This window comes from Macrotis lagotis, chromosome 3, assembly GCF_037893015.1.
Source record: "Macrotis lagotis isolate mMagLag1 chromosome 3, bilby.v1.9.chrom.fasta, whole genome shotgun sequence".
Lineage (NCBI taxonomy): Eukaryota > Metazoa > Chordata > Mammalia > Peramelemorphia > Peramelidae > Macrotis > Macrotis lagotis.
Window position 1 is genome coordinate 106,497,364 of NC_133660.1, and position 24,721 is coordinate 106,522,084.

General features: G+C 33.7%; 1 protein-coding gene across 10 annotated transcripts in view; it reads right to left on the reverse strand.

Annotated features, from left to right (window-relative positions):
• Nucleotides 1-24,721, reverse strand: part of RAPGEF2 (Rap guanine nucleotide exchange factor 2) — a 313,685-nt gene that overhangs the window by 167,652 nt on the left and 121,312 nt on the right. For all 10 annotated transcript variants that reach the window (XM_074229032.1, XM_074229033.1, XM_074229038.1 and 7 more), the window contains exon 4: nt 9,134-9,217. In XM_074229032.1, coding sequence (XP_074085133.1) covers nt 9,134-9,217 — 84 coding nt within the window. The remainder of the gene's footprint in view (nt 1-9,133; nt 9,218-24,721) is intronic.

The following is a 24,721-nucleotide window of genomic DNA, read 5'->3' on the forward strand; positions in this document are numbered from 1 at the left end:
ATCAATTATTCAAAGAAGGATTTAAATGCTTACTATGTGCTAGGCAAGAAATAAACAGTGCCCCCAAATAGCTTACATTCTACAAGTGTATGATTCATGTGAACACCTAAATAAATACAAGGTAATTTGAGGAATAAAGAGAACATCAACAACTGGGGAAATGAGAGAAAAATTTACAAAACTGGCAGCACTTGAAGAGGTCAACCTTGAAAAAATAAAGGATTGCCAAAGGTAGAAGAAAGGACAGTAACATATTTCAGGCACAGAGGACACCCTACATAAAGATCTGGAGAGAGACAATGTTGCTATCTGATAATAACTAGTAGATTATTTTAGTCAAACAAAGGAGGGTGGTAATTAAATAACTCTGGAAAGGCAGATTAGAGTCAAATGGTAGAGAGATTTTAAGGGTAGAATTGTATTTTTTCTTGAAGCAGGGGTTTTCAACCTTTTTTCTATCCCAAGAAGTGATCCCTTCTCAAGAAGGATGTTTTTAAGTGTCTAAAATGACATACATAGGATTACAAAGAAAATTATACTGAAAAATATTTATCAAAATACATTTTTTAAAAAATTCATAAACCTCATGCAATCCATAAATGCCTCAGGGGTCTGTGATGCCAGGTGAAGAACCCCCTTTTCTAGCAAAAAATCATTGAAGACATTTGGTCAGTGAAATGACATATTCAAATCTTGCTTGCAAGGTTCATTCTTTCTATTTTTCTAGGATACATAATCTGGCTAATATTAGTAACACATCTTTGTTCAGTTAAAGAACACAGTTCAGGTGAACAACAGGTCATTCAGATCTTAAAAATTATTTTGACTACTAGAGATTAATAGGGTAATTAGCAAATATCAGATTTTAGCTATAACAGATCCACTAAGGGAACACAAAAGACAGTGGATGAATGACGCAAAGATTTTTTTTTAATTTTTTGAGAGAAAAGAACAGTCCCTGAGCATAAAGGTTGATCAATCAATAGATATTTATGAGGTGCTTAATCTACACCAAATTGATACTTTAGGTCCAGAAAAAGTCAAAGAAAAATGATTTTAAAAAATTTCTGTAGAAATATTATACATGCTATAGGGAATACATGTAATATACCAATTATAGCATTAAAATTATTAAAAATTATCCATTAATGAATAAAATATTGCATAATGACTCAATAATAACATTAATAATATTCATTAAATTTTTATCATAGTTATATATGTATAACCTATATCAGATTTACTCGATGTCACAGGTAGAGAAGACGGTAAGGGAGGGGAAAAATACAGAATTCAAAATCCTTATCTTTACATGTAACTGGAAAAAATTAAAATAAATTTATAATAACATTCATTAAAAACTAACTGTTCATAACACATAAAATGATGGCCTCAACAAAGGCCTGAATTTAAAAATCAATTCTGATTACTTCCTTCAATTTAAATATTCCTTTAAAAAAATTATTTTGAGGGGGGGACTCATTTATTAAATTAAACTACCATTTGTGACCATTAGTTTCTGCAGAGTTTGAAAGAAAACTATTAGTCATTCACTTTTGGTAATTACTTATGGGGCTAATTAAGTCAACTAAGATAGCTAGAGAGCTTCTAATAGCAGATCAGCATGTGAAAGATACTGCCCAGAACACAGGAGTGGGGAGAAAACATAAGCTATTTTGGGGGGATACAAGCTACTACGCCCACTTCCTTTCCACTATTTTTCATTATTTCCCCTGAGTTTCTTGACCTTTCGTTCCTCCAGATGAATTTAACTTTTTTTCCTTGCTCTCTATAGTAATCTTTTGGTAGTCTGATTGGAATAACATTAATGAAACTAATTTAGAAAATATTGTCATTTTTATTAAACTGGCATAGCCTTGTTGTTGTTTGGTTGTCTTAGTCATGTCCAGCTCTCTGTGAACCCATTTGAGGTTTTCTTGGCAAAGATGCTTGAGTAGTTTTCCATTTCCTTCTCCAACTCACTTTACAGAAGAGGAACTGAGGCAAACAGGTTTAAGTGGCTTGTCCACAGTAAATAAGTATCTGAGGCCAGAGTTAAGCTCAGGAAGATGAGTCTACCTGATTCCAGGTCTCACATTCTAAACAGTGCTGGTAGCTGCCCCTGTCATACCTACCCATGAGTAGTTAATACTTCTACATTTAGGCTGTCTTTATTTTTGTGGAACATATGATATATGGCATATGTTCTTTTGTCCTTTGAGATCTAGGTAGATATCCCCTTACGTGTTTTTGCCTCTTGTAAAACAATACCTGCTCATAGTTCTAAGCAGTTTTGCTGAATTCACCTAGTATATTCCTCAAGTACCAGTTTCACATATCAAACTAAATATTACATTATTAAAATTAATCAGCTCATAAATCATATAGACAAATTCTGTTTATGACTAGGAAGCATTACACAAGCCACTGAGATAAGAATCTTGTCAAATTTTACCTATATACACATATGATGTTTGCACTTCATTATCGAAGAAGACCGTGACACCAGGAAGGTAATGCAATGACAAGCACAAGAATTGGATTTAAGTGAGGGGATGCTGTGCAAAGTCACCAGTCTCACTTTCTTCTCCAAAATTATCTGAATCTAGTGGTCAGATATGAATCAAGATGACTGGAAATGGCCCAGGATGTGAAGCAATCAGGGTTAATTGACTTGCCCAAGTTCACACATCTAGTATGAGACAAGATTCAAATTCCTGTCTTCCTGATTCCAAGGTCAGTGCTCTATCCATTGCACCACCTAACTGCCCTATAAATATGTGTGTATATGCATACATACATATAAATTTTATATATGTACGTATTTTTATATGTCTTTCAATTAACCCCATTCTCACAAAAATGAAGGTACTAAAAAGTATACAAAAACTAATCCACTGAAGACTCTAAATATATAAATAACAAATAAAAGAAAAAAAAGTGGTTAGAAAGCACACATTTGCAAAGTTCATGCTTTTTCACTAAATATGCATATTTAAGGCCAATAAGGAAATGGTGAAGATATACTTTTAATGAGTATTAGAGGTCTAATTCCTGTATTGTGAGTTTTATTCTGGTATTTCTCCTAAAACTAAGAAGATCCTGGTTCCATATTTTATACTTCTGTTTCTTGTCTAGTTAACTTAATTGTGTTGATATAGAACATATATATTTGATCCAAAAAGAAATCAGTCCCAAATACATGCTACACTCTTAAAATGACATCTTTGAAGCAAAAACACATGTGTGTTGATAAAACAAGAACAGATTCCATTCATGTTTTATATAAAACAAATGAAGAGAAAAGGGAAGTAGAAAGCGGGTAAATATAGTGCTTCTTCATGAAAATATCCTGAGTTTGAAATTTCACCTGGGGGTAAGAGAATTTTCTTTGTGAGTAGTTTTACATTATTAGTCTTGCATAGCAACTTTCTTGAGAATAAGGATGCTTGGGGCAGCTAAGTGGTGTAGTGGATAAAGCACCGGCCTTGATGTCAGGAGTACCTGGGTTCAAATCCGGTCTCAGACACTTAATAATTACCTAGCTGTGTGGCCTTGGGCAAGCCACTTAACCCCATTTGCCTTGCAAAAAACCTGAGAGAGAGAGAGAGAGAGAATAAGGGTGCTTACAAGTTTAGTTCTCTATCACAAATAAAGTCTTTTTTTCTCCTTTTATTACTAAATAATTGGCTAACTCTTCTAGAGATCAATTAACCTATCATGTAGCATCAGCAATCATAAAATAAGCTACCAATTTTTATCCTCAAGTCATTCACTGTCATTTGAATCATAATGTGAATAGTTTTCTCAGCCTCTCAGAACTGATTAGTTAAATGTCTTGTTTCCACACTTATCCTCATTATAACTGCCAGCTCTCATTTAAAGTATGATTAGTAATAGCACTATAACACAATTTTAATTTTTAAGTTGGAGAAGTATTTGGTGCCAATGAGTTGGAAACACTAATTTTCAATGGACATAGTCCAGTGTTGTTTAAATAAGACATATACAAAGTTGCTCATACCTTTCCACCAGTGTCACTTAAGTCCTGACTTAGCAAACTATCTTTTATTTCCTAAATGAAATATACATTTAACTTGCTGTTCACTTGCTGTTGTCTATCACCCGCACCAATCACTAGTTTCTTTTTTCTTTTTTTTTTTTTAGGTTTTTGCAAGGCAAATGGGGTTAAGTGGCTTGCCCCAAGGCCACACAGCTAGGTAATTATTAAGTGTCTGAGACCGGATTTGAACCCAGGTATTCCTGACCCCAAAGCCATTGCTTTATCCACTGCCACCTAGCCGCCCCCAATCACTAGTTTCTAACCAAATAGTGAACCATTCCCCAAATAATACCTATGCTCTAGCCCAGTTGCTTCCCATCACTACCTATTATTTCCTACCTCCCAGTCTTCATTTACATGCATCCTATAATTTGACCATTTCATGCTACTACTCAAAACCCTTCATTAGCTTCCCATTATCTTTAGACTCAAATACAACATAGACTTTCTTACCTTGGATCCAAATTATCTTTCTCTCATTAGTACATGCTTACTTGCTTCAAATAATCTAAATTCTAACCAGGTTGGACCCCTAGCTGATTTTTTTTTTATCATTTTCCTACTTTCTACCTCCTACATCTATGCAAGCCATCACCAGGTGCTAATACTTTCTTCCCTTTCATTTGCAAATTCCAAGAATGTATTTTTTTGTTTTTTTTAATGATAGGGCATAATATTATCTGTTTTCTGTCATTAAGAGCATTGCTGCAATTAGATCTAAAGGCAACATGGTGCACTGGCTGGTAAAAACCAGCTTGGAGTCTCTGAAAATGGGTGCTAGTAACAAATCAGCAATTTGTAAACTGTCTTTCAACATGTTATTTAATTTCACTGAAACTATGTTTTTTCATCTGTAAAGAAGAGATTGTAAAAGTTTTACTACACAGTTTGTGAGGTTAGGTGGAAACTGCTTTATAGACTTTATAGAACTACAAAAATGTGAACTGCTCTTGTAATCTTTAATACCTAACAATTCAAAAGTTACAGTTTCATCAGTATGAGAATTCTGAATGAACATAGGTCACATTTTCCTTTGTGATCTTCATGAGTTTCTCTAGGTAAAAATAAAAGTCAACTGTTAGCCAACATTATAGTAACAATTTTTCCCATCTAGATCTGATAACCTAACCTCTTTTTGGATATAAGAAAACAGAGACCTACTCAGGCAAAGTGATTTGCCCAAAAGCATAACTAATTTTGGACACACTCAAGGCAAGGAACTAGGCATTCTTTCTCCTATACTCATTACTACAGCATCCTTTTTTCTCCTTGGTTTTACATTCTCAGTACCTAGTTAGCATTCAATCTGTTTGCTTCAAACTTGATAGATGTAATCAGACTTATATGTTGTTACATTTAAAACCTAATGCATAAAATACACACAATCTACAAAGAAAATCAAGGGCTCATTCACATTTAAGAAAGAAGAAAGATATGGAAAGCTGGTTCTCATTCCTTTAAAAATAATTAGAGTTTCAAAGAACTGATATAGTACACAACCACCATTTGGCTCATTTGCTAAAGAAATGTGGAAGCTACGACCCTGGGGGGGGGGGGGGTTTCTATAAGATAATGTCATCTTGATTTCATGAGCTCAAGCTCTAGAATAATTTTATAAAAATCATCTGTGAAAATATTACATCATAAACAAGTTATTCAGGATTACTTCAAGACTTTTTGAAAGCAAAATGTAGAAGATCAAGCAAAATGAACTCAACTCTCCAGAAGACTACTCTACTTGTTTCCTACACAAGCAATTCACCCCCAAAAGTATTTGGCTTTGAAATATCAACTGTGAACCACATTTTCTGCATAGTCAACTGACAGATAATAACACCTAATTTGAGATTGGTTCATGCTGCCTTATATTTGGAAAGAAAGAAGATGTACAGATCATGAGCATGTTTATACAGTAAAGCAATAATGAAACCATAGTTTTACTCTCTAATTAGGGTAATATTTCTAGAGCTTCACCTCAAAATAAAGCTGAAACTGCAGTGTGGATATAATAAATGTCATCAGATGCAACATGGAAGAATACACTAAAAATAGAGGCAGCTTGTCATTAAGTCTAAATTGTCATTACCTCCCAGACATTCTGTGAAAGTTACTGACTTGCAAACATTTGACATTCGGCCTGAGAGAAAGGAGATACTCAAATCTTCCTGCAAAACAACTAAATCCAAACAGTCCCACATGTTCCTCATAAAAGGACTTTTGTAACTTCCAAGTCTTTTTAGCATTTAGGAAATGACAGTGATCTGAACACTGGAATGTTTCTCTGGAAACTGCAATATCATGATAGTTTGTGAGTGGCTAGTTATTGGAATAATAGAGGGAAATGCTATGGGATTCTCTAGTGTTTCATGGCATCAATCCATTGATTTTGCATGCATAAAAACTTCCTTCCAAATGGAGTCAACAAGAGGAGAATTGAAATGTCTCACTACATTTTCTGCGTATCAACCAGAGACACCTCTGAGTGCTTTCCTACAAAGCCTCAACTGAGCACCCATATACCTCCTTTTTGTAAATCACAAAAAAGGAGGGGGAGAAAACCTATAGTGGGCTCAAAAAAGCAAGTAGAGTGGGGCTATAGAGAGTAAAAACAGATATTTCTGCACATCTAAGGATCTTTCATTAGGTAGGAAATTCATCTAATTAATTATTACAGAAATGGCAAACCCAACTATATTAAACTTACCATATCAGAGTCACTGAAAGTATTTACCACTCAATTTTCAGAAGAAAATAAAGTTATCAATTGACATATTTTTAAAAATACTGTAATACACTATCAAATAGAGAAATGAAAATTAAAACCATGCAGTACAACCTCACACCTAACATATGTGCTATCAAAATGGCTAAGATACCAGAAAAGAAGAATGATAAATACTGAAGGGCATGTGAAAAAATAGGTTTACTTAATGCACTGCTGATACAAGTCATGAATGGTAATCCTAGAAAATAATTTGGAGCTATGTCCAAAGGGCTATAAAACTGTCATACTCTTTGACCCAGCAATACCACTACTAGATCTGTATCACAAAGGGATAAAAAAAAAATGGGGAAAAGACCAATGTTTTTAAAAAAATTGTAGCAACTCTTTTCTGGTGATAAAGAACTAGAAATTGAAGGGATATACAACAATTGTGGACAATATTATTGTGTTATATGAAATGAAGAGTAGGTTGATTTCAGAAAAATCTGGAAAGTCTTATAAAAACTAAATTAAAGTGAAATGAGCAGGGTCAGGAGAACACTGAACACAGTAATGGCAGTACTCTAACAATGATCAACAGTGACAGTCTTTAAAAGGGTAAAAACATCACTTGTACAAAAATATTCATAGCAGCTCTATTTGTGGTGGCAAAGAATTGGAAATTGAGTGAATGACCATCAATTGGGGAATGGCTGGACAAATTGTGGTATATGTATGTTATGGAACACAATTGTTCTATTAGAAACCAGTAGAGAATGGGAATTCAGAGAGGCCTGGAAGGATTTGCATGAACTGATGCTGACCAAGATGAGCAGAACCATAAGAACATTATACACCCTAACAGCAACATGGGGTGATGATCAATCTTAATGGATACACTCATTTCATCAGTTCAACAATCAGGGACAATTCTGGGCTATCTTCAATGGAGAATACCATCTGTATCCAAAGAAAGAATTGTGGAGTTTAAACAAAGACCAAAGACTTTTACCTTTAATTTAAAAAAAAAAAAAGGTATCTTAATATGTAATTTAGCTATCTCTTATATTTTATTTTTTCCTTAAGGATATGACTTCTCTCTCAACACATTCAGTTTTGTTCAATGTATAGCACAGAAACAATGTAAAGACTACCATACTGCCTTCTGCGGGGGGGGGGGGGTGAGGGGAGGGAAGCAAGATTGGAGGGAAAATTGTAAAAGTCAAAAAACAATAAAAAAGAATGTTAAAAAAAAAACAGTGACAGTCTTCATTCTTCTGATCAATACAATTCCAAGGGATCCATGTTGAAAAATGCTATCTACTTCCAGAGAGAGAACTGATGAACATTCAATACAGATGGAAGCATACTTTTTAAACTTTTTTATGTCTTACTTTTTATTCTATTGGAGTAGTTAATAGGAAATTTATCTTCATGATTCTATATAAATACATACATACACTCATAGAGAGAGAGAGAGAGAGAGAGAGAGAGAGAGGGAGAGGGGGGGAGAGAGAGAGGGAGAGGGGGGGAGAGAGAGAGAGAGAGAGAGAGAGAGAGAGAGAGAGAGAGAGATAACCTCCTCAATGAAGGAAAAGGGGTGGAGAGGAATTGAAAATTTTAAGAAATAAAAGCTAACAAAATAAATGAATAAATGTAGAAAACAAAAGAAAAAAGTATAGGACATTCATAGGCCAAGACTTTTTTGGTTTTTTAAATTTATGAAATAAAACAAACATTTCCATTACATAGAATTTTTTTAAAAAGTTGATTGCACTTGAAATTGATATCAACCATCATAAAAAGATGACAGTATGACTAACATCCCTAATTACACCACTCTTGCAAATCATAATATACAGGTGTATGGACATTTTATAGAACTTATCCAACAGTACATATAACTTTTAAAAACACCATGTTGGACAATGAAGTCTTCAACAGGGAAAGTCAATGGGCTGGACAGCATTTGAAAAACTACACAGTGATTTCAGTTACTATTTATTTTTTTTAATCCCAAAGTTTTTAAACATCAGTATTATTCCAGGAATGTGAAATGACTGAAAATTATGGAATATAATAATCTACAAATAATCATCGAAATCATATTAGCTGACATTTTAATTAAGGAAGGCAGTTAATACATGCATGGGGATAGAAGGGAGATTAGAAATGACTGGAGCAAGAAAGAAATCAAGATCTGTTTAAATTTCTCTAGTCTTATAAAATTCACTCTTTGTAAAAGACTGCACTAAAATAGAAAATATTTAGTATTATGATTGTTTTGATATCAAAGAAAAATGAGAAACAATTGCTCTAATTTTCACCCTTTCTGGATAATCTATTAAATAATGGACATACAGTACCTGCTCCTTGGGAGAAACATGGACTCCTTAATGAACACCGAACCAGAGAGAAGGATATACCAACAGGAACCAATATCATCAGGACTGAAAGGAAGACAATAAATAATTAGATGAAATCTTGAAACAACTGAGAAAAAAAGTCAATGTGTAATACATCAAATTCCCATTACAATCCTGTCTCACTTCAACTATAATTAAACATAGATAGGAAAGGGATGGAGTCTCTGACTTTATTAGTACAGCGAACTTATAAAGGAAGAAATTATCTGTCCTGCTACAAATCAACAACTTCTATGAAAGAGATAGTCTCAGAAATCTGCTTAAAGTGCTCAGAAATGAAGTGATTTGTCTAGGGTCACACATCACCAAGTATTTTTCCCAAGTCTAAACCTAAGGCTTCCTGGCTTCACAGAAAGCTCTTTATTCACTATTCATCTTGAAAACAAATAAAAGATACAGACAAAAAGATAGAAAAACAGAGAAAGGGGGAGAGAGGAGGAGAAAATGTTTTACAAGACTCAGTCAGTGTATTAGTTTTCCTGTACTGCCTTTTTTTCTATTTTTATTTATAAGGGATGAATCTCAAGAGAAGGGAAGAAAAGAGATATGTTCAAAAGAGAAATTCACATAAAAAAATAAAAATTATTATTAAAGTTAATTTTTAAACTTGAAATAATATTATTTCAAATAACTTTTAATAACAATGCAAGAATTTTAAAACATGAAAACTTTAACAAAGTTACATTAGGTACGATATTGTGAATATATAATGAATTTTTTGCACTCAACAAAGTCTCAATTATTTTAAACCTAGAAGTCTAGCATATTCAACTGCTGAATACTGCCACACTAAAAAAAAAGCAAAGTAGCAACTAGGAGACTAAAACAGGAAGCCTCTCCTTTATTCCCTTTATTGGTGAAACTAAAATTTTGTTCGAGCCTTTGGAGCAATGTTCTAAATGTCCACAAGATGGTAGTGTTAGCACATTAATGATAACAATGTAATGCTACTAATAATGAAATTTTACATCTATTGGTATATGTGTTTATATATGAAACTCAATATTCCTTTCCAAAGAAAGAACTCAACGCAAAGCACCAGACAAATTAAATTAAACAGAAAGGGAAAATGGTTACAAATAAAGAAACAACAGAAAATAGGGAAAGATGGAACTCTGCCTAACTCGTTCTATGAAACCAATATGGTACTGCTACCTAAACCAGGAAGAGTTAAAACAGAGAAAAGAAAATTATAGACCTATTTCCCTCATGAATATAGATGCAAAAATCCTAAATAAAAACTTAGCAAAACGACTACAACAAGTCATCACTAGGATAATACATTATGATCAAGTAGGATTTATTCCAGGAATGCAGGGTTGGTTCAATATTAGGAAAACTGTTAGTATACTCAATTATATCAATAACAAACCTATCAGAAACCATATGATCATATCAATAGATGCTGAAAAAGCTTTTGACAAAATACAGCATCCATTTCTATTAAAAACACTAGAGAGTATAGGAATAAATGGACTGTTCCTTAAAATAATGAGCAGTATCTATCTCAAACCATCAACAAGCATTATACTCAATGGGGAGAGGCTAGAGGCATTCCCAATAAGATCAGGGGTGAAACAAGGGTGCTCATTATCACCACTACTATTCAATATTGCATTAGAAATGTTAGTATCAGCAATTAGAGAAGAAAAAGAAATTAAAGGAATTAGAATTGGGAAGAAAGAGACAAAACTCTCACTATTAGCAGATGACATGATGGTCTACCTAGAGAATCCCAAGAAATCATCTAAAAAACTACTGGAAACAATTAGCAATTTTAGCAAAGTTGCAGGTTATAAAATAAACCCCCATAAATCCTCAACTTTCCTATATATGACTAGCAAGAAACAGCAGGAAGAGCTAGAAAGAGAAATTCCATTCAAAGTAACCTCGGACAGTGTAAAATACTTGAGAGTCTATTTGCCAAGACAGACTCAGAATCTTTTTGAAAACAATTATAAAACACTTCTCACCCAAATTAAATCAGATTTAAATAACTGGGCAAATATCAACTGCTCATGGATAGGTGGAGCTAATGTAATAAAAATGACAATTCTACCAAAAGTAAACTATCTGTTTAGTGCCCTACCAATCAAAATTCCAAAAAATTACTTTAATGAGCTAGAAAAAATTGTAAGTAAATTCATATGGAGAAATAAAAAGTCAAGAATTGCCAGGAGTTTAATGAAAAAAAATGCAAACGAAGGTGGCTTAGCACTACCAGATCTAAAATTATATTATAAAGCATCAGTCATCAAAACTGTTTGGTATTGGCTAAGAAATAGAGTGGTGGACCAGTGGAATTGACTAGGTGTAAAAGCAGGAGAGGATTATAGTAAGCTGCTGTTTGATAAACCCAAAGAGTCAGGCCACCTGGATAAAAACTCCCTCTTTGACAAAAACTGCTGGGATAATTGGAAGTTAGGGTTAGTATGGAAGAAACTTAGATTAGACCAACACCTCACACCCTTTACCAAGATAAGATCCAAATGGCTACAGGACAGACATAAAAAACAATACTATAAGCAAATTAGAAGATCAAGGACTAGTCTACCTGTCAGATCTATGGAAAGGGGAACAGTTTATGACTAAGGAAGAGTTGGAGAACATCACTAAAAACCAATTAGATGATTTTGATTACATTAAATTAAAAAGGTTTTGCACAGATAAAACCAATGTAATCAAAATTAAAAGAAAAGTAGTAAATTGGGAAACAATCTTTACAATTAATGATTCTGACAAAGGACTCATTTCTAAAATATACAGAGAACTGAGTCATATTTTTAAAACAAAAAGCCATTCCCCAATTGACAAATGGTCAAAGGATATGAAAAGGCAATTTACAGATGAGGAGATCAAAGCAATCCATAGCCATATGAAAAAATGCTCTAAATCATTAATTATTAGAGAAATGAAAATTAAAGCTTTGTTGAGGTACCACCTCACACCTCTCAGATTGGCCAGTATGACCAGGAAGGATAATGATCACTGTTGGAAGGGATGTGGGAAATCTGGGACACTATTACACTGTTGGTGGAGCTGTAAACTCATCCAACCCTTCTGGAGAGCTATTTGGAACTATGCCCAAAGGGCAACAAAAATGTGCATACCCTTTGACCCAGCAATACCACTACTGGGTCTATACCCTGAAGAGATGAGGAAAAAGGGTAAAAACATTACTTGTACAAAAATATTTATAGAAGCCCTGTTTGTGGTGGCAAAGAATTGGAAATCCAGTAAATGTCCTTCAATTGGGGAATGGCTTAGCACAAACTGTGGTATATGTATGTCATGGAACACTATTGTTCTAATTAGAAACCAGGAGGGACGGGATTTCAGGGAAACCTGGAGGGATTTGCATGAACTGATGCTGAGTAAGATGAGCAGAACCAGAAAAACACTGTATACCCTAAAAGCAACATGGGAGTGATGTTCAACCTTGAAGAACTTGCTCATTCCATCAGCGCAACAATCAGGAACAATTTTTTGCTGTCTGCAAAGGAGAGTACCATCTGTATCCAGATAAGGAGCTGTGGAATTTGAACAAAGTACAAGGACTATTCCCTTTAATTCGGAAAAAAACCCAGATGTCTTATGGTTTGATCTGGTTACCTCTGAGAATTCTGTTCTCTTTAAGGATATGATTTCTCTCTCATCACACCCAATTTGGATCGAGGTACAACATGGAAACAAAGTAAAGACTGATGGAGTGCTATCTGTGGGGTGGGGGTGGGGGGAGGGAAGCAAGATTGGGGGAAAACTGTAAAACTCAAATAATATTTTTAATAAACATTCTATTGCTTTAAAAAAAAACAACAGAATGTTTTCCAAGGGGGAGGGGGAACAGGAAAATAACTAAAAATACCAAAGAGGATGATATTATGGAAGGCAAGAAAACAATTTAGGAGAAAGACACCTCAGTCAGCATAGCCATAATTAATTTTCCAAAAAATAAAATCAAGGACTTAATAGAGCATACATTAAATATCCATCTTTTATTAAAGAAGTAAATGAGAAAACATTTATATTTGACAATAAAATTATATTATTTACCTACTTGCAGTCACTGTAATAGGTATTGAATGAGATAATAGGTTTAAATGAGCATAGCAGATTTAAAGGAAAATGTTTCATTACATATTTATTATAAGTTAAGTATAAGCTCAGATCAATGTCTCAATACTATATACAGTACACATTAATAATTTTACATAAATATTATTTGAAATAACTCATTAAGGAAAAGAAAATGTTCAATATTCCGTTTACAAGAGAGCAGTAAGCAGGCAGGGAGGGAGGGAGGGAGGGAGGAAGGAAGGAAGGAAGGAAGGAAGGAAGGAAGGAAGGAAGGAAGGAAGAAAAGGCATTTATAAAGAACATCCTATAAGCTAGGCACTATGCTATACTTTGTACAATGTATTCAAATTATTTTCCTCACAAAAAAGTAGGTAGCTTTATAAGAATCATCCTCAAACAGGTGAAGACAGTGAACTCCATAGGTAAATAATTTGCCTTAGTTATTTCAGCTCGCAATTGTCAGAGCAGGACAGACTCCCATTTCCCAGGCCAGTGTCCTATGCATAGCTGCATGCTGCCTACTCATTCATTCACTCCCTTATTCATTCAGAAAATCATTCATTAAGTGGCTATCCTATGTTCCAGACGCAGTTGTGGTCCTCAAGAACTCAAAATCTACTCAAAGAAAACCATTTCTATTATTCACAATAGTTTTCCCAAGGGCTTAGCTGTGTATCTAAAGTTAAAAAGAAAAATTTTAACTTCTTCACAATCTAGTTCCAAACTACCTTTCCAAATTAATTATATATACTACCACCATTCCAATATTATATAGTCCAGACACATTGGCCTCCTAGTTGTTCCTCAAATAGAACACCCATCTCCTTTCTTCTCACATAGATCTGATATATTTATGCCTTTTTAACATCCTTTTATATAATTTTGTTTTATTTTTGCAGTTACTTCAAACAGTAATTGTGTGTGTATCCACACATATATATGTATACACATATTCTTTGGGCCTTTTTGAATTTTTTAAATTAGTCTTTTTAAAAGTTGATTTAGTTAGCTTATCAGTTTCAGGGTCACTCAATCAAAAACATTTATTAAATTCCCGCTAGTGATAGCAACTGTGTTTGACCCTGAGGATACAAAAAAAAAAAGGAAAATTCTTGCTCTCAAGATAGCTAATATTCTAATGGGAGATTAAATGCTTCTACATAATACATATACATATATTAAATTCTACATAATTAAATGCTTCTATATACATACAGAACATACACAAGGAAGATACCATACAATCTTGATGGTGGTGAATGATAGAATGGGTTGATATAGAGAAAGCACTAGCAACTATAAAGACTAGGGAAAGCCTCTTGTATAATGTGGCACGCACTTAGGTTGAATCTTGAAGGAGAAAAGACAATATCTGCCAAGAGGCAGAGATAAGGAAGAAGTACATTCCGCCAAACTCAAAGTGATGGGAAATGGAATGTCATATGTAAGAAATGGTAAGAAAATCAGTTCAATTGGAGCATAGAATTTGTGAAAGGGAATATGACATGAATCTTAAAAAAGGTAAATTGGAGCTGTTTTTGAAGTGTTTTAAATACCAGAGTCTATATATGATCTTTGAGGTGATAGGTTGTAGAGAAGTGATCAGATCTGTGATGACATTGGATGCATGGAGGATAGATTTACATAGGGATAACACAGGAAGGCAGAGTTAGTATTGTATACTCTATGAGAGAAGAAAGAAGATGGATGTTCTATTTGAGGCCAAATTAATCTTTCTAAATTAATCATTACAGATGTCTTATCATTCCCATTTCATTCCTCCTACTCAATAAACTCCAATGATGCCCTGTCACCTCTAGAAATAAATCCTCTGGCATTCTAAGCCTTTCACAGTTTGACCCCTCCTGCATTTCCAGTCATCTTAAACTTAACTCCACACCACATAATCTGCTAATCCAGTGACACTGACCTCCTCATTCTTTCTCAAATAAGATACTCCTTCCCACTATGTCTATTTTCACTGGTTGTCCCTCAAAGTCTGGATCTCTCTCCTCATCTCTCCCTCCTGACCTTACCTGACTTCATTCAAATCCCAGCTAAAATTCCAACTAATGATTTCCTGCTTATTGATTATCTTCTGTGTTTATCCTGAATACATCTTGTTTGTACATTGTTTCCACTTGTCTCAACCATTAGAATGTGAGCTGTCTTTTAGCACTGACTATGTATTTAATTGTGTCAGTGATGTTACTAGGACATAACTCCACTATGTATGCTGTCTCTCCCATTAGAAGATAAGTTTGGGAGAAGGGAGAAGGGGAGTAGGGGATGCCTTTTCACAATGCTTTTCATATAGTAAACATTTAATATACACTCTTTCATTCATATTCCCCACCACCACCACCATGTATGGGTCAATAGAAGTGATTGCCATATTTTTCTACGCACTATCTCTCCTACCTTCACTACCTTTCCTGAGAAATTCCATTTTGGGATTCCTCACAATGCGGTACTCTCAACCCTCAATGCTCCTTCTTGGAAGGCATTTCTTTTTAATCTCAGCTTCTTAAAATCTGACTTTTTTTAAATATTCAGGTCAGATCTTACTTCTAATTCTTTGCATAAACTTTCTTATCATGGATTTATTATGTGTGAACTGATTATATATATAAATAAAATCCACACACATACAGATATATACACATATATATGCACACACACACACACACACACACACACACACACACACACACAAATATGACATAGAATATAAGCTCCTTGAGGACAGATCTTTTCCCGCTTTTCCCCTTTCTTTATGTCTCCAGCTGTTAGAACTAGATAGCTCTAGCAACATAGTATTTAATAAATGCTTGTTAATTCCTTGATTTGAAGCTAGTGAATGTCCTTGATGAGTATTACTTTGCCTTGATCCTATAAAAAATAGGCAAAGTACATAATTATCTTGGATCAGCAGTATCTAAAAGAATGGCAGAATATATATTTTAAATAAAATTCCAAAAAACTCTATTCTCCATGTCATGGAAGTACATCAAAATGAGGTAAATTTCTTGTACTGAAAGTCTCTGGTTACTCAGCCTCGGGGTTGGGAGAGGTCTCCTTTTCAGATATGGCACTGCATATACACATATTTCTTGCCTTGGTGTCTGATTTGTTTTTAGCATCCTATTCTTGCAATAACTTCATCTACATAGCAAAAAATGTTTTAAGCACTCTCTTGGTGACTATAAGAAGTGTTATTTTATTTGTATGCATAAAAATACCAAGACTTAGTAAGATTTAATATCTCTAAGACTCTATAGCATTTTTATTCTTCATAAAGCTATTTTTACAAATTCAAAACACTTTTAAGTCTTCATCTGTGGATTTATAGATAGTGCCAAAATGGTGAGGCAAATTGGCATTGAGAAGTACTACTGAGGATTCAGACAAATCTAGATTTAAGTCTCTGTCAGTAGGACTAATCCTCATCAAGACACTCTATCAACTCAGTATACCAGACTTAGAGGATAATTGTTGATCTACCAGTGGGAAATTCCCAACCAAAAGTCTCCTGTGTCATGAAATGACTGATGCATTAAAAGCAGAAATCTAAAATTAGGACAACTTATGATGGCCAGAAATGTATCTAAATCAGACATTTCAATAGTGTGAGAATGAACAGTAAGTGGGACTTCTGATCCCTGAGCCAAGGGAGATGGAGGAAACTTAGGAATCAACCACTAACTATCTTAGAGAAGGAAGGAGGAATGTCTGAGAGAAATTTCCCTGCATGCTGGAAGCCCTTTTTACTGAGCACATGAGTCTTCACCCTTTTTTGAACCATAGTTCAAAAATGGTTTTTCTATAAACAGATCTGAATAAGTCATCCTGAATTACAGAAATCCTGAATCATTAAACTATAGAGTGCTTTGAGGGGAATTTTTCAGTGTTCTTCCTATTAAACCAATGGACGAATTATAACCACTAAACACTTCAGTAAAGTGGAATTTTTTTTTTAAATTGCTTTCAAAAGTTAATGCAGGGGCAGCTAGGTGGCAGTGGATAGAGCACCGGCCCTGGAGTCAGGAGTACCTGAGTTCAAATCTGGCCTCAGACACTTAATAATTACCTAGCTGTGTGACCCTGAGCAAGCCACTTAACCCCATTTGCCTTGCCTAAAATAAAAAAAAAGTTAATGCAGATTTCACTAGATGAATATAGCTAAGCTATTCACCTATCACATCATAAATGGGAGCAATTCTATGCTCTACTGCATTTCATGTCAAGCCAGTAACATAGCCCTGATGGATAAAACTTTAGAATAAAAAAATTCTCTATCATATCTCAATTTGTAAGTTGAATGAAACTAATAAATGATACAAAATGATTTTATGAAGATTCCACCAGTGATGATTTTTTATAAAACAAAACTAATATTTTTCCTTATTAAAATAATTGAATTTTTATAATAAAACCAATTTTCTATAAATACTGATGAATAGAATGATGAAAAGGAAAGAATGGAATTTAATAAATTGTAAAAAATAAAATTGTTTTCTCCTTAATGCACATATAAATAGCATGTCAATAGCCAAAAAGCCTCAGAATTTGAGATTTTTTCACTCCTAACTATTTTTACTATCAATAAAACTTTTTCTTCTTTGTTAAAAAGTCTTTATTCAGTACCTGTTTATCTATGAAGAACTATCTGTCAAGTCCTTGAATTTATTTGTCCTACTGGCCAACATTGGCTAAAAACCTCATGAAGAAATAGCTTCACAGTGAATGATATAAACAAGGCAATCTGATTTACTGCAGTGCAGACCTGGCGGGAGCCCAATAGAACTTTGCCAACTGTCTGGCTATAAGGTATAATACACCATCAGGGAGCAAGGGGGAAAAGCAAGGTAACAGATTTGCAGCAGCTCCTTGCTGCATTATTAAATGGCCTACTGAACCACTTTGACAGGATGCAACAGAAGCAAAAGGAGAATTCATTTTTATCATGCTAGGAAGTCTACCTGGAAATTATCTGATGATCCCAAATAAGATATGAAAGAGATTTAGATCTGAATTTTCTTATTTAGAATACTTTTAACTATTTTCTACATTTATCTTCTTTCCTTAGAAGTAGAAGCAATGATGACCATAGCATTATAATACAGTGAAATGAAGGATTAGTATTTAAAATAATGGATCCCATGTCTTTCTATTTTTACTAGCGAGAGAGAGAGAGAGAGAGAGAGAGAGAGAGAGAGAGAGATAAGAGATAGAGATATCTCACTGTACTATTCAAGAAGTCACTTAGATGATATAGTAACAGCTTTAAGGGACCTTAGAGGTCATCAAAAATCATAGGGTCAAAGATCACAAGCTAAAAGGACCTTCAAAGACTACCTAGTTCAACACCCTTCATATTACAGAAGAGGAAATTAAGGATAAAGAAATTAAGTGAATTATATAAGATTACATGAGAAACTGTCAATGGCAAGATTTGAGATTTTAGACCTGGGGCTTTTTCATTTATACTACAACCTGCTGACTCTAGTTTAACACCTTCATTATACAGAAAAAGTAACTGAGGTCCAGAAAGGTAAACTAGCTTGACAAAAGGAAAGAACTGGGATTAGATCCAGGTCCTCTAAATCTTAATCGATTCAGCATTCTTTTACTGAATATCAGCAACCTTGGGGTTTTACCATGTCCTTATTAGCAATTAACAAACAAAAAACAAGACTTAAGGATAAGATAATTTCCCCCAATCTCAAAAAAAAAAAATCATAATCTAGCTGAATGTCCCAGAAAACAAGCAAACAAGCACAGGCCCTGGAGTCAGGCGTACCTGAGTTCAAATACAGACTCAGACACCTTAATAAATTACCTAGCTGTTTGGCCTTGGGCAAGCCACTTTAACCCCATTGCCTTGCAAAAAAAAACTTAAAAAAAAAAACAAGCAAACAAACCTGGAAACATGAAATGAGTAAAGAAAATAATAATATGTAATTATGTGAGAAAAGTGGAGTACATACTATTCTGGAAGGCAAGAAAAGGGAAAGAAAAGTAAACTAGATAGGGTCCAAGTTGAAAGTAAAGGTTTCCTGAAGAAGTTAAATCTTATACTGAACACATGGAAAGAAAACATGATCAATATAAGCAGCCATAACAGTGGATTTGGAGTCAAAAAACCTGTATTAGAATCCCTGTTTCATAAATTTACCAGAAGTTTCACTTTGATTTTGAAGAGTATCATTTGCTGGCTAATACAGTCTCCTTGGACAAGAAAAAGATGTTTAAAAAAAAATCTATGTGCTAAAAAAATAACTTCAGTTTAAAAAACTGTGAACCTCAGTTTCCTCTTTTATAAAATGAAAAAAAATAATACTATCTTTCCCTAATCCTCTTTTATAAAATGAAAAAAAAAAACTATCTGTCCCAATGCCTAGGGTTGTTTTGAGCAATGAGCTTTGTCAATTTTAAGAGACTATTTAAACATAATTATTATTATGACTAGGGCATGTAGCAGGTAGAAACAAGCATGATACAGCAGAGGAAAACATGAAAAAATCTGATAAGAAGTAAAAGGAATATGTATACGAGCAGTGAATAATACTATTGGGCAAGAAGGGTAGAAGCAAATTATGCCAATTATCGAAGTCAATATATGTTAAGAAGTTAGTTGAGTATGAAGATATTGTAGTAATTAAAGTGATTGTTGCTATTGTTTGTCCTTCTTTCTCAAAGAGGTTTAGGACATCAGGGAGTCAATGTCATGATACATAAGTTCTCCCATAGCATCAAGGACCAACTTCAGTTGTCCTTATCCATCTCTGACCATTGGACTCAGATGACTTCTGAAGAGAAAGCCCTCTCCTCACCTGAATCCAACTCAGTAATGAGATAATGAAAACCTAGATTAAAATGAGTGTGACAATGAGACAATGAATTTTAGAAATATCTGTTACAGTCAGAAGACTGAGACCACAAGATTGGACTGGCATTGATTGAGATTTGAACCCAGGTTTTTGATACTTTAGAATGAGCCCTTTCCATTCTATCACACAGAGCTTCAAAGAAATAAAGGAATGAAAGTGAACTGGGTCTGTATGTGCAAGGAGGGGAGTGGGGGGGAAGAAAGAAAGAAGAGTGTTAGTTGGGAATCAGGGGAGTGGACCAGGTTGGAGACAGTTTAAAGTTAAGAGATAATTGGATATTTGAAATTAAAAGTCAAGTAAAAGGTCAAGGTTTAAACAATAATAGGCAAAATTCAATTTAAGTCTCTAAACACTTATTCAGTACCTAATGTGTGCTAGGATGTTAAGTATATTAACTCTTAGGAAATGTAAAAGGAAACAGGAAAGGGAATATAAAGATACATCAGAAAACCAAATACTAAGCTCAGGACAATGACTGCAGTTACAAACACCTCAAAGATCATGTAATGTCATGGAAATCAATGGGAGAGACAGCTTCCAAAAGTATCTTCTAAAGATTTGTGAAAACTGAAGTCAAAGTGTTTTTAGCACACAGATTTTTTAAACATCTTTTTCTTGTCCAAAGAGACTGCATTAGCTAGCAAATGATATCAATACTCTTCAAATATTTTCCTGACATGTGAGAAACTTGATATTTTGTTAATATAAAAATTGTGATTGATATTTTTTAAAAGGGATAGTTGTAGAAGGTCATCTTAGTGTAGAAGCACTAGAATAATTCTAAGAACAATATGCCATCTTAGAAAGAGAGACCAGAGAAACCTGGAAGTGGGTCACTGAGTTGCAAGTTATTCCTAAAACTGACTGTTAAATGCATTTTTTTTATTTTTTGCTTATTTTATGCCCATTTTAAAATAAGAAATTTTTTTCCTTTCAAATTCAAAAGAATTCAATACATCAGGGAAATAAAAAAAAATCTTCAGATAGTACTATACTGGAAGTTTCTATGGGTCGATCACACCAAAAGGACCCCATAAGAGGTGAATTCATTCTGAACAATCACTTCTGCTAAATAAACCCTTTGGAAAAATCCAAACCAAAATAGAGATTGGACACAAGTACACATTACATCAAGTCATAATTTAATGGGACACCAATGTATAATGAAGAACTTTTTGTTATAATTGCCTGTCATCAACAAATGAATTAGAGAATAAAGTTCTATTTAGTTGTTCTTCAAAAGAAATCTTTTTTCTTCATCAGTTCTAATGTGCTCTGGCAGTTTTTCATAAATGTGATAGGAGAAAGATTAAACCATGCTATTTAACTAAGTTTCATTCCAATACAAGTTAAATTGACAACCTATAACAGAATCCAAAATGAGATTTATTATCCCAAAATGAAGAGAAAAATATCTTTCTGGCAGAATTCCTCTGTAAGTTTTTATATAGCAGATAAATAACATGTTTTTAACCTGCATGTTGACAAGTTCAATGAAAGTCTTTTGGGAAAATCAGTCAAGAACAGTGCAAAACTGAAACTCTAGTTTTTTAAGTGAGCTCAAAGAGAGACCATGTATTTTATCTGCTGGCATGAAATTCTGCAAAAAATCATTAGTTTTGTTTTGTTATTGAGATCCTCTGGAAGATCAAGGCAGATAAGGAAAATTGACAGAGATAGTGACAAGAGCAAACAGTTTATGAACACATCAAAAAAGAACTCGGCATCTGAATTTCTAACCTAAAAAAAAAGTATAATTCATTAATTGCATGTTGAAAGCAATCTGTAAAAACATTGACTAATAATAGAGAACTAAAAGTGAACTCAATTGTCATGTCCACAATGAGACACTTCTAGGGACCAAGAATATGTCATAAAATCAAAGACTTAACTAATGCTTCTTCTGTATTAAGTTCAATGTCATTTTAATAACACTCTCTTTCTCTTTCTCTTTCCCTTTTTCTTATACTATTTTGTTCATCCTCAAAATGGTGAAGGTAAAAACAGAGATCTAGTTTCTGATCAAATTACATTAGTAAAGATGCCTCTAAAAAGGTCTGTTTTTCTATTTGTATCTATAAAGATTTCCATCAAAAATGACAATATAACAACTTTGTGTGATGATAAACTGTGATAGACTCAGTTCTTCTGAGCAATACAGTGATCTAAGACAATTACAAAAGACTTGTGATGGAAAATGCCATCAACATCCAGAGAAAGAACTATAGAGTCTAAATGCAAATTGAAGGAGTCCATTTTCACTTTTTTTAATTTTTTTTTTGCTTTTTCTTTCTCATAATTTTTCTCTTGTGTTTTGATAGCTCCTTCACAACATGACTAATATGATTTCACCTTGTATAACCTATATCAAATTGCTTGCAATCTTGAGAAGGAAGGAGGAGAAAATTTTGGAACTCAAAATGTTATAAAATAAATGTTGAAAACTATATGTGTAATTGGCAATAATAAAACACTATTATTTTAAGTGACTTTATCTTTTTAAAAAAAAACACCAAAACTTGAAGCACAACAAATAATGCAATAGAGAAAAGGGAAAAGTGTTCCAAACCCAATTCCAGACCAAAACTGCAACTTCTCAGACCACATTATCTATTAAACTCAAAGGAAGCATAACTAAAAAGACATTTCCCCATGAGATGATAATTGGAGGCTAAAAGTAAGAGAAACATTATATTAAAGTTATTACAGATTTATAGCTAGTTCAAGGATCAAGAAACACAGGACCTTCAACCAAGCCCTGCTTGTTTTCTATCAATGGAACATTGGGCAAGTTGGTTCACCTTCCTGGGTCTAAGATTACTGAAATTTAAAATGGGGGAGAAGGGTTAACTAGATTTCTGAGATCCTTTCCATCTCTAGAAAAATGATCCTATTACTGGTATTCACTTTTAGGAATAGTAAGCGTATAATGTATTAACAGCAAAATCATATCTAATGAAGGTTCCTAACTCTGAAATAAGATTTTTTTTATTATCCCTTCTCATATACCAATTTTCATGTGAAAAAATACACTCAAGATCAAATTAAGGAAGCTACCACAATAATGTTTCAATGTAATTTCTAACTACTTTAAGTCAACTTTTAATCAAAAAAAATCTCAAATACTTACTTGAAACTGCCATCTCATTATATTCATTTGATAGAAGTACCTTTACTCAAGTAGAAATGCAAAATTGTTTTTCCAAAATGTACATAAATGATTGTGGATTATGCTAAATAAGACTCTACACTGTAAATGTGGATGACTGAGTTGATAAGACATTTGTATGTAGAATATTACTTTTGATGGTTTTGTTATTAGACTCATAAGTCTAGAGCTGGAAGGGGACTCAGAGGTCATTTCAAATCCAACTCCTTAATTTGACAGAGTAGGAGGAGGGTTAAGTGAATTAGAGTATAATAAGGTAAATGGCACTTGGAGGAGCTAAAGTTCTCAGACTCTAGAGCCAGGACTCTTCATATCAAACTTGAGTACCTAATTCTGGACCTTTCAAAGCATCAATTTTCAAGTCATAACTTCAGAAGACAGACTGTTATGTGACAAAGCCAGAGACAGGGAGAAAAACATTTTCAAACACAGTTGAATGTGCTTTCCTTGGCTATAAGAATTTGTGAAACAGGGTCAGTAACAACAACGCAAAAACAGAAAATAAAGAGAAGGAAAAGGAAAAAGGGCAAAAAAAAAGTTCCAAAGAGAACACAATCACAACAATTTTATTGCTACTTTATTAAAGTTACCATAAAGACTTAAGACAATAATTGCATATTACAGAAGTTCACAATTTCATATACTTTTTGTTTTCATTGTCCACTGAAATGTTCATTTGTTGATTATTAAATTCCTAGTTAAAAAAATTTAAGAAAAAGAAGGAACTATGAACATAACCTAGTATTTTTAGAGCACACTAAAGTTTGCAAAATACTTTACAAATACCATTTATTACAAATACCATTTGACTCTGACAATAACTCCAGGACATATGATATTTTATGTCAGAACCCCCAGTCATCATTCTGGGAAACAATCCATGAGAAGATACACCTAGAAACTGCTCCTGAAGGTACTGACTTCCCACTGCTGAAGACCCATAAAAGAAAGCTCTTGCCACCAAAATCCTTGGCACTGTCAAATTGTTCTACACCAGAATCCAAATTCACTTTATCAGTGGAAGTGGTATATATTAAAAAATGGTATATATTTAAAAAATAAGGTATTAACATATACTTTGCTATTATACTCTGTAAGGAGCATGCAGCTGAAAACTTCCATGCAATTTCTTTCCTCATTAAAATGTGAGTCCCTGTGGAGATCAAAAACTGTGTATATCATTATCTGCATGCAGAAAATCACAGTACTTGAGAAAATTTCGCTCTGGATGGAGCTCTCCTCAACAGTTCAGTGATCAAGGACAATTCTGAGAGACCTATTATAGACAATGCTATCCACAGGCAGAGAAAAAACTATGGCGTCTGAATGCAAAGCAAAGCATTCTATGTTCACTTTTTTTTTAAGGTTTTTGCAAGGCAAATGGGGTTA